At 33.6% G+C, this 15,284-nt stretch overlaps 1 protein-coding gene across 1 annotated transcript in view; it reads right to left on the bottom strand.

The window, feature by feature from the left end:
* Nucleotides 1–15,284, bottom strand: part of KLHL4 (kelch like family member 4) — a 100,520-nt gene that overhangs the window by 37,011 nt on the left and 48,225 nt on the right. Inside the window, exons 2-3 of the mRNA XM_081277292.1 lie at nt 1,835–2,002; nt 1,313–1,449 (exon numbers count right to left, since the gene is read on the bottom strand). Of these exons, the coding sequence (XP_081133418.1) occupies nt 1,313–1,449; nt 1,835–2,002 (305 nt within the window). The remainder of the gene's footprint in view (nt 1–1,312; nt 1,450–1,834; nt 2,003–15,284) is intronic.

The following is a 15,284-nucleotide window of genomic DNA, read 5'->3' on the forward strand; positions in this document are numbered from 1 at the left end:
TGTAAAGTAGTCTGGTCCATTTCTACATTTTCTTGTGTTATTTCTTTTCTTGAAGTTTGAAAAGAAAACCCAGACAATATCTCATGAGATGCAAAAAGTATTAACTATATCTGCAAATGGTCACTCCCAATTTTGCCTATACTCTGGCAAACACTATGCATTTTCTCTATGACTTTCCCTATTTTGGATACCTAAAACAGATGGAATAATACAATAAGTGGTCTTTTGTGTGGTATGATGTTTTCAAAGTTACATTCTTGTTGTACCATCTATCAGAACATCATTCCTTTTGTATTGCCTATTAATATACATGTTATGAACTTACAAAGTTTGGTGTATCAATTCAGATTTTATAAACAGCTTGGTTGTTTCTGCTTTTTCATTATTATGAATAATGCTGTTATAAACATTTGTGTGCACATTTTGGGGTGCATATATTTTCATTTCTCTTGGACATATATTTAAAAGTGGAATCTCTGAATTGTAAGTACAATATGTTTAATTTTTGAGAAATTTCCCTACACATATACTTTCAAGTGAATGGTTACTGGTACTAAATTGATAAAGTGTGGAGATATCACCAGATACATTTAAAATGAAAGTGTAATCGTTACTTTTGAAAGATATCAATATTTACAACATATTATGAGTTTTGCACCTTACAACTATTTAAAATTACAAAAACTTTTAGTCATTAATGAAAAATTTAAGGGGACTTTTTTGTTTTTCAAATTTATTTTAGGCACAATGTAAACAAAATTGTTTGAAAACAATTCTCCTGGAGAAAGCCAAGATGCACACTTATAGCCTTTAGAAGAGTCTATGAATATATGATTACATAAAGGTATTTAAATTGTAGGAGATCCTAAAGATGAAAAAAATCATTATGGAGAAAAGATCAAAATACTTTGTTGGCCCACAGAGTCATGTTTTAGAATTTGAGTAAATATGAATTTATAATCCCAAAGGAGGAGACTAATTCTCTATTATAAAATTAGAACATAATTTTATAGTAGAGAATTAGTCAGAATTTACTTCCACTTTTCTTTTGAAAACAAGAATTTGTTAACTTTATTCAAGAGGGACATCTTCTTATATTGGGGGCTAAAATAATTCTCTACTATCATGGTAAAATACTTTACTGCATGTTATTTACCTTTCGTTGTTTTCTGTTATGATTCAATACTCATAGGCTCCCTTCTTACTACCTTAGAAAGGTTACTTAACTCATCTATCCTCAGTAGATTGAAAATAATAATAATACAGTTTATATAATGCACATTATAATGAGTTAATTCATGTCAGAACTTACCTGTATAAGCGTATTGCACCAAGGAGTTAAGTGCGTTTGGATCTACTCCTTCCATTCTGACCTCTTCTTGTTTGGCTTCAAGCACATCATTAGTGAACATGGCAGCAAAATAATCAGACACTGCACTGAGAACCAACCTATAAATAGTAATGTTTCATAAGAACTGAAATCAAATTGATAATCTCACCAAAAAGATGAAATTCATTCAATAAGTTTATAAATCTGGTCAGTTTGGAATTTGCATAGATCTTTCATAATTCCATAAAATGTAATGAAGTTAGAAAGGCCATATAAGTAAACTGGTCTTCTTTCAGAGAGTTTGTGTTGTTTCCTTCAACAATCTCTCTGAACTTTGGTTCTTCTAAACATTGCATGAAGAATTAGATCATATAATGTTTTTTTTTTCAATGTGAGAAAATAAATCTATTTGTCCAGTGTTCCAATTTATGAGCAATTTGCTTATTCTCCCTCATTCATATTGGCCCTACTGTCCATATGTTCTGTCTGCATAAGTATACTTACCGATGTGCTGGAATTCTGAGGGGTCCAGCAATGAGTAGTACATCACACAGTTGTTTCTCTTTCAAGTAGTTCTCCATTTTACAGAGAGTTTGCTCTGCATGGTTTTTAGCGTGGTATTGCTCCTCAGACCTGGTGGTATTCATTTCTTCAGTATACTGTGAATACAGTCTAAAAGGTAAGAAAGAATGAAAATATAGTTTATCATAACATTTTATAAGAATTGCATTTTTTTTCTCCTAGAGAGATGCACATATCTAGTGTGGTAAGGGCTCTCTCAGAACAAAGAGAAAGCAACTTGACACACTCAGTAGCTATGTGCATATATTCCAAAAACAAAGAGAAAGCAACATGGTATATTCAGTGTGCATGTGCAATTCTGCTCTAACTCTGTGGTAACACTGCCACAACATTGTTGCAACTCTGTTATGGGTGACACTGTCCAATTCTGTTCTAATTCTATAGTATGGAATACTTAATCAGAATGTATGTTGCCATATAGGGAAGAAAAAGCAGCTAACATGTAAAGGGGATATGTAAGGCAATCCCTGGCTGTGCATAGGGTTCAGCCTCTGGATATGAATCCACTGTGCCAGTGCTGGGATTAAAAAAACAGTTTCCTATCTATCTGTGAGAGAATCCTGCAACACTAGTAGAAATTTAGGCACGTAATCTTCAGAAAACAATATTTTGGATTAAAGTAAAATTAAAATTAGCTCTATAATCTTAAATATGTTCATATGATTACTGTCTCACTCTCCATTAAAGTGAAGAGTCATGGTTAGTATTTATATTTGGAATGTAATCATAATCATGAATGCTTTACCCTAGTAAAAACTATTATATGCACAAATATAATCATGAAAATACCACTTTTCTTTGAATCTAAATGTGTATCAAATTTATGTCACAGGACACATAACCTTTAAACATTCTTCAAAATAATTAAAAATTTTTTTCATTCCACTTTTGTCTATGAGCTACTCATTAACCATCAGAAATATTTCTTGAAGATTTTTTAGCCCTGAGAGTCCTTATAACTTTCTTTACAATATTTCAATCTTATGAGAAAACTTGATGTATTTCCTCTATTTATTGGGGGCTTAATATTTAGGAAAATGTGATCACTGTGGTATTTATAATAATGAAAGCTGTACTAGTGTATTTTGAATTTCACACAGTGGAGGAATCTAAATGCCTATAGAAACACACACAGTCTTATAATTGGTAGAGTTTTACAAATTTGATTGTTGAATGAACAGAATTAAATATATTGCTCATTATCTTTCTTGTTTCCAGGCATCATATTCCAACCAACAATTAGGATTAGCTTTAAATTTCCCAACTCTAACACAGCCTATGTTGTTTTACAGAAAACTGGTCCACGGTGATATTACTCTCTCTATATATAACTCAAATAAATGATTCCTCTCTGAATCTTCCTGACTTTAAAGAATTTTTAAGTTACAATAATGTATTAACAACCAGGGTACCATGTGTTAAATTAAGATTGGATTAAACCAATCTCCATACTTTGATGATAAATTTTGTCCCAACAGTGGCCTCCATTCATAGAGAACTGAACCGTAGCTTGCTATGCAAATAAATAGTAACCTTGTAATCAAGTGACTGAGACCTATCCAAATATAGCAGGATGGACCTTCAGGCAATCTCAGGAAAAAGGCTGGCAAATTATGATCAAATGAGGTGAATGGGCTGAACTACACCAATCAGATAACTTCTCTATGCTCTTTCCTGGTTTTCTGCCTATAAATATAGCTTACCACATTGGAGGTAAGACATTCTAAATCATCTTCATATAGAATTTAATCTGTTCTACAACCTTTTTTTCTCAAATAAACATTTCTAAATTTAACTATTTTTCCTTTAACATATGATATGGATAGCCTAATAATTTCCTATATTTTCCCGATAGAGGCAATCTTCTTTACTAATTCTAGAAAGGAAAAATCCCTTGGAACCACTGAAAGGAAAACATTCAGGTTCCACAGTCTAGCTATTGTGAATTGTGCCGCTATAATCATTGATGCAGCCGTATCCCTATAGAGCGCTTTTTTAAGGTCCTCAGGGAATAGTCCGAGAAGGGCGATAGCTGGGTCAAATGGTAGATCCATTCCCAGCTTTCCCAGGAATCTCCATACTGCTTTCCAAATTGGCCTCACCATTTTGCAGCCCCACCAGCAGTGTACAAGTGTACCCTTTTCCCCACATCCCCGCCAACACTTATTGTTGTTTGACTTCATAATGGCTGCCAATCTTACTGGAGTGAGATGGTATCTTAGGGTGGTTTTGATTTGCATTTCTCTGATTGCTAGAGATGGTGAGCATTTTTTCATGTACTTGTTGATTGATTGTATGTCCTCCTCTGAGAAGTGTCTGTTCAGGTCCTTGGCCCATTTGTTAATTGGGTTATTTGTTATCTTATTGTTTAATTTTTTGAGTTCTTTGTACATTCTGGATATTAGGGCTCTATCGGAGGTGTGGGGGGTAAAAATTTGTTCCCAGGATGTAGGCTCTCTATTTACCTCTTTTATTGTTTCTCTTGCTGAGAAAAAACTTTTTAGTTTAAGTAAGTCCCATTTGTTTATTCAATAGATGAATGGATAAAAAAAAAATGTGGCATCTATACACAATGGAGTATTATGCAGCACTAAGAAATGACAAAATCATAGAATTTGCAGGGAAATGGATGTCATTAGAGCAGATTATGCTAAGCGAAGCTAGCCAAGCCCTAAAAAACAAATGCCAAATGTCTGCTTTGATATAAAGAGAACAACTAAGAACAGAACAGGAAGGAAGAGCATGAGGAAAAGACTACAGTGAACAAAGACGAATGGGGGGAGAGAAACGGAGAGAGAAGGGAAAGCACATGGAAATAGTAGGAGACCTTCAATGATACATAGAATTATAAGAGGTTATGAGGGGCAAGGGGGAGGAAAAAAAAGGGAGAGAATTGAACAACAGCAGGGGCGGTAGAGAGGGAAGATGGGAGGGGAGGGGAGGGGAGGGGGGATAGTAGGGGATAGGAAAGGTAGCAGAATACAACAGTCACTAATATGGCATTATGTAAAAATGTGAATATGTAACAGATGTGATTCTGCAATCTGTATTTGGGGTGAAAATGGGAGTTCAAAACACAATTTGAGTCAAATGTATGAAAGATGATATATCATGAGCTATGTAATGCTTTAAATAATCAATAAAAAAAGAAAAAAAACATTCAGGTTATATTTAATTCACATTATTTTAATATTTACTCTGCAATTGTAATTGTTAAATTCACATTAATTTTGTCAATCAAGCATTCAGTGTTTTATTATCTTAGTTACCATCATGTATACAGCAATTATGTGAAACTTTCTAAAGAAGAGGTATGTTTGGCAAGTTTTGGTAAGGGAACAATTTTATTTTCTTATTTTTTTTAATCAGCCTAACTTGGACAAGGATTAAAACTAGTTTAGGATGCTCTTATTTGGACACAATGAAATTATTCTATATCTGAAATGAATTTCATAATCAAAATGCAGGTTTTTAAGAATCTAAAAATCCAATAAATATGAACCACACATAAGTTCCTTATGCTTCAAAATACAGACACAACTCTTCTGTCAAATCAAGAAATAAGAAATCAAGGCTGAAAATGTAGCTCAGTGGTAGAGTGCTTGCTTAGCATTTGTGAAAAACTGGGTTCAATCCTCAGCAACTACATAAAAAATAAATAAAGGAAATAAAGGTACTGTGTCCATCTACAATTAAAAATATTTAAAAAATAAGAAATCAGTGCTCAGAGATATGAGTAAATCAAAATACTAGCATTCAAAATACAGCAAATATATTAATCTAAAGATACAAAATAAAGCAAAAAAATTATAATCTACTCTCGGTTATTATCTAAGGAGAATGTAATGATCACCACCAGGAAAGCTAGTACATTGATACTTACCTACCTAATTTTATTAATTACCTAGAGCTCATAAAGTATAGTTCTTTTGTCTCCAGTTTAGATAGCATAATGTCAAGTCAGAGGTTATAATGGAAACCACTGCATTAGAGAATATTTGTACCATTGTCTTATTGTATAGTAACTACAGGATATAACATGGGAGGCAGATGATGGAATGAAAAGATCCTATGATCTGAAGGCGGAATACTTAAATTTAAATTTAAGTCCAGTATTTGCTATATACTTGATGAGTGATCTTAGCCAAGTCACATTATCTTTGTTAATTATTAACTTTATCCTACAAAATGGGGATGAAAATAATATTAAGATGCTGAGGGCCATTACCAAGTAGAAATGACGCATCAAAATTTCCTTGCTAGCGTACCCCATGTTAATGATTTCGCTGTTGACATTGCATGTAAGGTGACCTTGCTCAAAGACCAAGGCGGATCCGGGTTTAGAGCTGATCAGGTTTGAGGAAGTATCCCGGTCCTTGGGTTAAGGGCGTTCCAAGTTTAAGACCTTGGATTTTAGGGAAGTTCGATGTTGAGGATTATTGCTGCTGGAATTAGGGCGTTCCTGCTGTCTGAGCTCCCATTGAGTTCTGGTGAGATTCAGAGAGCATTTTGGGAGAGGGAGCCTCGTGGAGTAGGTGATTTGGGTGGCAGCAGAACTGGGATTGCCCCAGAACGTGTGTGGAGGCCGGTGTGAGTTCGGGAATAAAGAATTGCTGTTTGAATCTACAAAGCTGTGTGGTGGCTCGTGATTCTGTGCCCAGCCAAGACTGCGGCATTAAGACTACCAGCAATTATGTTTATGGTACAAGACTCTTCTAAGAACCAAATGAAATAATGGAAATGAAAGATTTATGTACAAAGTTAAGTCTTAAGTTAACTGACAAGATTTACTTACATAAATATGTAATGTTTTAAAAATTCTTACATTGAATTTTTATAAGTTAATATACATTTTTCTCTGGAACAGTAATAAAATTACATAATATAAACATATTTATGTACATATATATATATATAAATGTATGATGTATTTATATAAATATCATCTCATGGGCTTTTCCTCTATAATTTGGTTTAAAAACTAATACTGCTTCATTCATTCTGTTGCTTAAATCATTCAAGGTTTGAACATTAGCAGCTCTTACAACTGGCTCATCTGTCCCTTTGACATATTTTATTATTGTTAGATTTCCCTTACTGTCTGACACTAGAAGTTGCCATAAGCTTACTTTTTTTTTAAGTATAATCAGACATTTCAGCAAGGATCCTAAGTTCTTTTCATTGGTTAATTATATTAGAAATCAACATCTGGGTACTAGTTGTGCTGAATTTATTAGGTATGACTGCTTCTAGGGTCTCATCAGAGTAAGAGAATACATGTATATACACTAAACTAATAACTTGAGTTTTAATATTAATAATAAATTATTACTTTAGTGCACTAGGTATTTATAATGTTTTGTTCTTAGGCAGCACTTAACAAGATCATCACCAACTTAAATAAAAACTATTTTCCCTTTGGAGTCTAAACTCAGGATGGTACTATAATTGAACTGCAATGAGATTTTTAAAACAAGTAAAAATTGAAATATGGCAAAACTTGATGGCCAAAATACAATTATTCTATAGTGTTCTTGGTATAGATGTCAATGAAAAATAAAATAACATATCCTTAAAAAATTCACAGTGTACCAGAGGTTGTGGTGCATGCCCATAATCCCAGCAACTAGGGAAATTGAGGCAGGAAGATCACAAATTCAAAGCCAGCCTCAGCAACTTAGTGAGGCCATAAACAACTTATTGAGACCTTCTCTAAAGATAAAAAGTAAAAATGGATGTGTCTCCATGGTTAAGAGGCTCTAGATTCAATTCCCAGTACCAAACAAAAAATGTGTTGTAAAATTTAAAAACCACATTCCTCTAAGGAAATGCTCTGTATTTAAATGGGCTTGTGAGAGATTAAGAGTCCAAAGATCATTGTTAGAAATATTGCTTTAAGCACTTTCAGATACAGTTCAAAGCTTACTATAAACATGTTTATGTAATAGTCCCACACATTAAAATTAAGGCTAATGAAGATCTTTGGAAAAATGTTAAAACCACATCTCTGAGTACATGTTGAAATCCCAGTTAAAATTCTATATGAAAATGTGTATTAGAGTCCCTCTTCCTGTAATCAGATCCCATTGTCTTAATATTATTTTCAATGCCCTATTATTTGAATCTGTCTCCTCTCTGGTTTCTATGATATATATATATATATATATATATATATATATATATATATATATATATATATATATATTCTACCAGCCACTCTTTCTCTCCCAGTTTCCTAAATGTCCAGATCCTGAAGATTGTATTTTTAGCTCTCTCTTTCCTCTTTGAATTTAATCCACTGTCAATCAAATGCCTATGAATTCTAATCTTTATAAAAATCCTCTCTGTTAAGCTAAAGACATTTCAATGGCCAGTCTGACACTTCTACAGGAAGATTTAACTTAGTATGTCAAACTTAGTATGTCAAACCGTAGCTCCATCTTTTCCTTCCAAAGTTAAGAGTTATATGATACACTTCATTCTCCTATTTGACCCATAATAAATTATTCAAATGTTTTTATACTGTGGTTCATGAAGTATGGTATGGTGAAAAGATTATGCATTTTATAACAAAATATTAGGCTTGTACCATATCTCTGCTACTCCTAGGTCTGTGAGTTTAAGCAAATTAATTGATCCCATGGAATCTTTCTTTCTTTCTTTTTTTTATGGTGCTGGGGATTGAACCCAGGGCCTTGTGCATGTGAACAAAGCACTCTACCAAATTCTACCAACTGAGCCATATCCCCAGCCACCAAAACTTTTTCTTTATAAAACTAACAATAATTAATTTACTTTCCAGATTTGTTATAAATATTTATGAAAGTATATAAAAGTAAATGACAACCAAAAATTTTAGTTTACTTTCTCTAATCCTTTTTTCTATGAATTACTGTAAGCCTGATGTAAGCTCTGATTCCTTTCTACAGCTTTTCAATTAATATTCATACTTATGACTTTCTGTTCTCTAAATGATCTGTAAGATATTGCTGGATTACTGTTAGTAAAACATACCTCCATGAATCCATTTCATTTTCAAAACAATTAAATAGTTCACAATTATTAACCAGGTTAAGTACAAACTTCTTACCTTACAACTGCAACATGGCCTCAATTTATACTCCCTATCACATCTTCCTTTACATAGTGTATGCTATCTTCTACTAATTCTTTGACTATCCCTTGCACTTTATCTCATTACATTGCTGATTCAATTTTTGTCTCTATGCAATTTCTCACTCCATATTTATTTACTGAGGCAGTTTCTTCTGCCTGTTTTCGTACAAATATGTAATATTCCCCTTCATTTGAAAATTCATAATGATTTGTATTACTCTTTTTACATTTACCTTCTATAGAAATAACTAAAACAGTCAAAGTATCTGTCCTCAATCAACTAACACTAAAGTTTAGGAACATAAAGAAATATACAAGTGAATAGTAATATAAAAGTTAATTTGCAGGGCTGGGGTCATGGCTCAGTGGTAGAGTGCTCGCCTAGTACATGCGAGACACTGGGTTCAATCCTAAGCACTACATAAAAATAAGTAAATAAAATAAAGGTTTTGTGTCCAACTACAACTAAAAAAATTAATTAAAAAAAGGTAATTTGGATTTATCCATGCATTTATCCAAGAAACATACTAAATAACAATTAAATATCAGATTCTATAAAATTAATATGGAAAACTTTTGTGCTTCATTCACTATCACAGCCCAGAATGCTGGTATGCCTAAAGCCAGTTATTTGGTTTCTTCTTTAATAATCTCAGAATGCAGGTAAGAATCTACAAACTCCTAAACATTTTAAAAACACAATCAGTTCAGTTTCCTGACATAGATTGTAAGTATTACTTGAGAATGGATTTGTATTATGTTATTCCTGATTTTTTAAAAGTGTAGCAAAATGTACATAACCTAAAATTTATCATATTCACCATTGTAAGTATATGGTTCAGTGGCATTAATTACATTCATATTATTTTGCAACCAATACTAACATCCATGTCCATAATATATATTTTTTATTATTCAAAACTCTGTACTCATTTAATAATAACTCACCATTCCCTTCTCCCCCCCCAGCTTCTGGCAACCTCAATTCTATTTTCTGTCTCTATGAATGTGATCACTATAGGTATCTCATTTAAGTGTACAATATAGTATTTACCAATTTGTGATGGTTTTAGTTCATAAAACATAATATTTTTAAATTTCATTCATGGTCTTCCTTTTTATGGCCAAGTAAGAGTTATTTATATGAATATACCAAAATTTGTTTACCCATGAACATGTCAATGGTCATTTTGGTTCTTTCTACATGTAGATTTTTAACTAACAATGCTATAAATATCAATGCACAATTATCTGTTCAGATTTTGGCTTTTAATTATTTTTAAATATACCTAAAACTTGATATCTTGATCTGCAGGCTAATAGACTAGTTCTATGTTTAATCTTTTTGTTGTTGTTTATTTAGCTTAAAATAACTCAAACTTATTTTCTTATAGTTCTTGGAAGACAAAAGTCTGAAATGCATTTCACTGATTTAAACCAAAGGTGTTGGCAGAGCTACATTACTTTCAGAAGGATCTAGAGTTAGATGCTTATGTTCCCCTCCTGTATTCAACCCTAGCAATTTTGTGAGACTTTCATATCACATTACTGTGACACCTAGTCTTATTCAACTTAAAAAATTGTAAAATACTTATAAAACATTTTAATTATTTTGAATGAACAGTCAGTGGTATTATGTACACATTATTTTGCAACAAATCTCTAGAGATTTTTTCTTCTTGTGAAACTGAAACTCTATAATCATTAAACAGCCAACTCTTATTTTCCATTCCTCTAGCAAACACAATTCTACTTTCTGCCTCTGTGAATTTGAACACTCTAAGTGCCTCATATAAGTGAAATCATTCAGTATTTGTGTTTTGTGATTGGATACTTTTCCTACCATAATGGCTACATGGTCAATCCTCATTGTAGCATGTGTCAAAATTCCTTTCTTTTTAAGACTGAATATCAGATTTGTTTATTCAATCATCAATTGTTGGGCCCTTCAGATGTTTCCATATTTTGGCTATTATGAATAATGCCACTATGACCATGCATTTTCAAATATCTATTCACATCCTTGCTTTCAATTCTGTAAATATACCTGGAAGTGAAATTGCTGGATCATAGAGTAAATGTACTGTTCTATTTTTTAAGACTTGCCATATTGTTTTCCACGGTGGCTACACAATATTTTATTCCCACCAACTTAAAAATTTGCATTTCTAGACCTGCTCAATAAAAATGTTATTTTTTAGGCTTTTTCCCCTTTTGTTAATAATAGCCATCCTAGTGTATGCAAACTGATATATTAGTTTTTTGGATTTGCATTTCCTAAATGGTTTTAAATAGACTTCTGTTTAAGTTTGTTAGTAAATATATCTTTCTTCTTCTTCAATTAGATAAAACATGTTTGATTATTTATTGGTCTAACTACTATGGAAAGACTTCCAGGAAAATTTTAAAAAGAACAGGAGTGTTATGTTTTAGATTTAGGTGTCCCCGAAAAGCTCATGGGTGAGACAATTAAATAAAATTTAGAGATTAAATGATTGGGTTATGAGAAGCTGAATCTTATTAGTGCATTAATCAGTCACCTGATAGGGGTTAAGTAAGTGGTAACTATATAGGCAGATGGTATGGCTAAAGAAGGTGGATCCCTGTGGAGGAGTATACATTTTGTGCTTGTTGATTGGATCTCTCTCTCTCTCTCTCTCTCTCTCTCTCTCTCTCTCTCTCTCTCTCTCTCTCTCTCTCTGCCTTCTGGTGTGATGTCCTGTGTTGCTTTCCTCTGTCATGCCCTTCTTCCATGATGTTCTACATCCTCTCATGCACAGAGCAACGGAGCCAGCCATCTATGAAGTAGGACTTCTGAAACTGTGAGGCCCCAAATAAACTTGTTCTCCTCTAAAATGTGTCTTGTCAGGTCTTATAGTTACAGTAGCAAAAAAGCTTACTAGGACAGAAATTGGTACCAAGAAGTGGGGTCATTGCTGTGACTAACCTAAACATGTGATTCAAAAGCTTTTTGATCTTTTTGGAATTTGTGGGAGGAATTTTGGAAAATTTAGAAATACAAGCTACAAAAGCTTTAGAATGTCATAGGTTGACCTGAGTGGATTATTCTCATGAGAGTTCATAATAGCAGAATGCTGATATGACTCTAGATCATAAAAAGTGGGTTCATTGGGGTTTCAACAGAGAAGGAAGAATCTACTGCAATTGAAATTGGAATAAACACTACTCATATTAAGGTTTGGCAAAATTGTCTACATTTTGCTCATGTCCTGAGACTTTGTGTAAGCCTGAATTTAAACTTGACAGACTTCTTAAACTTGTAGAAGAAATTTCAAGACAGCAGAGCCTTCAGGGGTGGCATGAGTATTGCTGGCAGTTTGTAGCCAAGATTATTGTGATATCAGGAGCAGAAAGCAAAGCAAATAGACTTGAAAAACTTGAAATTTGCCCAGTAAATGGTGAGTAAAACTGGAACTAAGGAAGTTGTTGTAATTAAAGATAAAACAACCACTAAAGATATGCTGCTAAGTACTTTACACAGAAACAATAGGAAAGATGGCTGTGGGCATCTCAGAAATTTGCAAGGACACACATATCTCAGGCTCAAGGGTGCCAAAAATTTTTTTTTTCTTTTTGAGAAGAAAGGAGTAGAACATGCTATGTGGGCAGGGGGTGCTAGGAAGTTGTTTCACCATACTCAGCCACCCAGGCACTCACAGTCTGCTTCAATCACGATCTATAGAGGCTTGGCTAGTGCTCAAAGTGATGGCAGACCTTAGCACCAACTATGTAGTACCAGTACTGCATGTAGAAATGAAGGATGCTGGTCATGGAGGCGTCTCCTGTGGTTTCAAAGGAAGGCCTGGGAGGTCAGGCAAAGGACAGTAGGGTTCTATTTCCTGTGGGCAGCCCCCGAGCAGGCCATTAAGCACAAAGATGTGAGAAGGAAACAGAAACTGCAGTGGAGATTCCCCAAAATAAAAAAAAAATGCCAATACCATGAAATTTCTGCTGAGTAAAGCTGCAAGAATTGAGCAGGGACAAGCCAAGAGAGGAGTCATGTGGGCTGCAATCAGGAAAACCATAGGGTAGAGATACAAGCCCTTTGGAGAGACTGTCATGATGGTATGTGCCCCAGAACCTGGACCCAGAACTACAGTATTTGCTTGCCCAGCTGGGTTTTAGTCTTACATTGGTCCCATCCCTTCTTTCTATGCCCTTATTTCTCCATTTTGAAATGGAAATGTTACTAAGTGCTTTTATATATTGGATACATGAAACTTGCTTTTGAGTTTTACAAAGGCTCACACTGAGATTTTGCCTTCAGTCTCAGAGGAGACTTTGAACTTGGACTTTTGAGCAATGCTTGGATTTTTGATAATATGGGAACTCTTGAAAGAGTAAATGTATTTTGCATTATGAGATAAGCATGAGCTTTTTGGAGGCCAGGATTGAATGCTATGATTTAGATATTAGGTGTCCCCCAAATGTTCGTGTTTGAGATAATAAGAGAAATTTTAAAGGTGAAATGATTAGTTTATGAGAAGCTGAACCTTATTAGTGCATTAATCTCCTCTTGGGAATTAAGTGGTGGTAACTATATAGGCAGATAATGTGGCTAGAGGAGGAGGGTCCCTGGGGAATTGGCTCTGGAGTATACATTTTGTGCTTGTTGAGTGGAGAGTGCTCTCTCTCTCTCTCTCTCTCTCTCTCTCTCTCTCTCTCTCTCTCTCTCTCTCTCTCTCTCTCTCCCCCCCTTTCTGGTGTAATGTCCTGTGTTGCTTTCCTCTGTCATGCCCGTCTTCCATGATGTTCTGCATCACCTCAGGCCCAGAGTAATGGAGCCCGCAGTCTACAAATTAAAACTGCTGAAACCATGAGTCCCCAAATAAACTTATTCTCCTCTAAAATTGTTTTTGTTGGGTCTTTTAGTCATAGTAGCCAAAAAGCTGACTAAAATATGGTGAAAGTAGGCATCCTTGTCTTGTTCCTAATAGCATAAGAAAAACCTTCAATATGATGTTAGTTGAGATATTTTCATATAGTCCCTCATTATGCTGGCAAAGTTTCAGGGTATATGGTTCTGTATTTATCTTTTAGGTCCACTTGATTATAATGTTGTCTAAGGCTATAATTAAATTATTGATCTTATAACTGATTTTCCTGTAGATTATGTGTATTGGGATATTTAAATCTTCTGAAAGTAGAGTAAAGCCATCTAAGTCTCCTTAAATTCTGTCAATAATTGTTTACTTTTTTTAGGAGCTGTGGTGTTGTGCATATTTCTTTCATAATTGTTTTATTTGTGAAATGACCCTTTAATCAGTATATCCCTACCTGTCTCTTGTGGGTGTGTTTTCATTAAAATGTATCTTGTCCCATTGGTTTGGGAGGCTGAGGCAGGAAGATCACAAGTTCAAGGCAACTTAGTAAGACTCTGTATTAAAATTTAAAAAAAAATGGTCTGGGGATGTGGTTCAGTGGTTAAGTGCTCCTGGGTTCAATCCTTGGTACCAAAAAACAAACAAAATATATATATTGTTAGATTAAAGTATAGGAGTATATTAACCCAGGTCACTATGCCACTATTTGTTATTATATACCATGTATTTACATAGAAATTATACTGAATAGACTTTATTTTAGCAAAGATATATTTGGATTTTTGGATTTTTTTCCCTAAAGAACTTGGCCAATGCATGTCTTTGGGATTGAAGAGATTAACCTATTTATACTTACACTTATTAGTATTTGTCATTTTCATTGTATTATTTCCTGAATGTGATATATATATATATATATATATATATATATATATATATATATATATGTCTTTCATTCACTTCATCAGTCTTCTTCTTTTTTCAAATCTTTGTTATGCAGTATATAGAATCTCATCTTATTTTCATTTGTGAATACTATGTATATATTTTCTTTTTTTATATTTTTAGGTATAGATAGACACAATACCTTTATTTGTTTATTTAGTTTTCTATGTGGTGCTGGGGATTGAACCCAGTGCCTTACACATGCTGGGCAAGCACTCTACCACTGAGCCACAATATATATTTTCTTGGTAGTTACCAAGAAATTCCTTATAATATCATGACATTATAAAAATTCATTGTACTCTAATTCTTATTTAACTTTTATTTATATGCAAAATTATACTCATTTTATAACTATGCCCCTCCCATAATGTTAGGGACATAAAATTTCCTTTTTATATATTGTATACTCATTACCATATTCTTTTATGTAATAGGGATTGAAACAAGGGGTGCACGATCACTTA

This window comes from Spermophilus citellus (assembly GCF_964194105.1).
Source record: "Spermophilus citellus genome assembly, chromosome: X".
Taxonomy (NCBI): domain Eukaryota; kingdom Metazoa; phylum Chordata; class Mammalia; order Rodentia; family Sciuridae; genus Spermophilus; species Spermophilus citellus.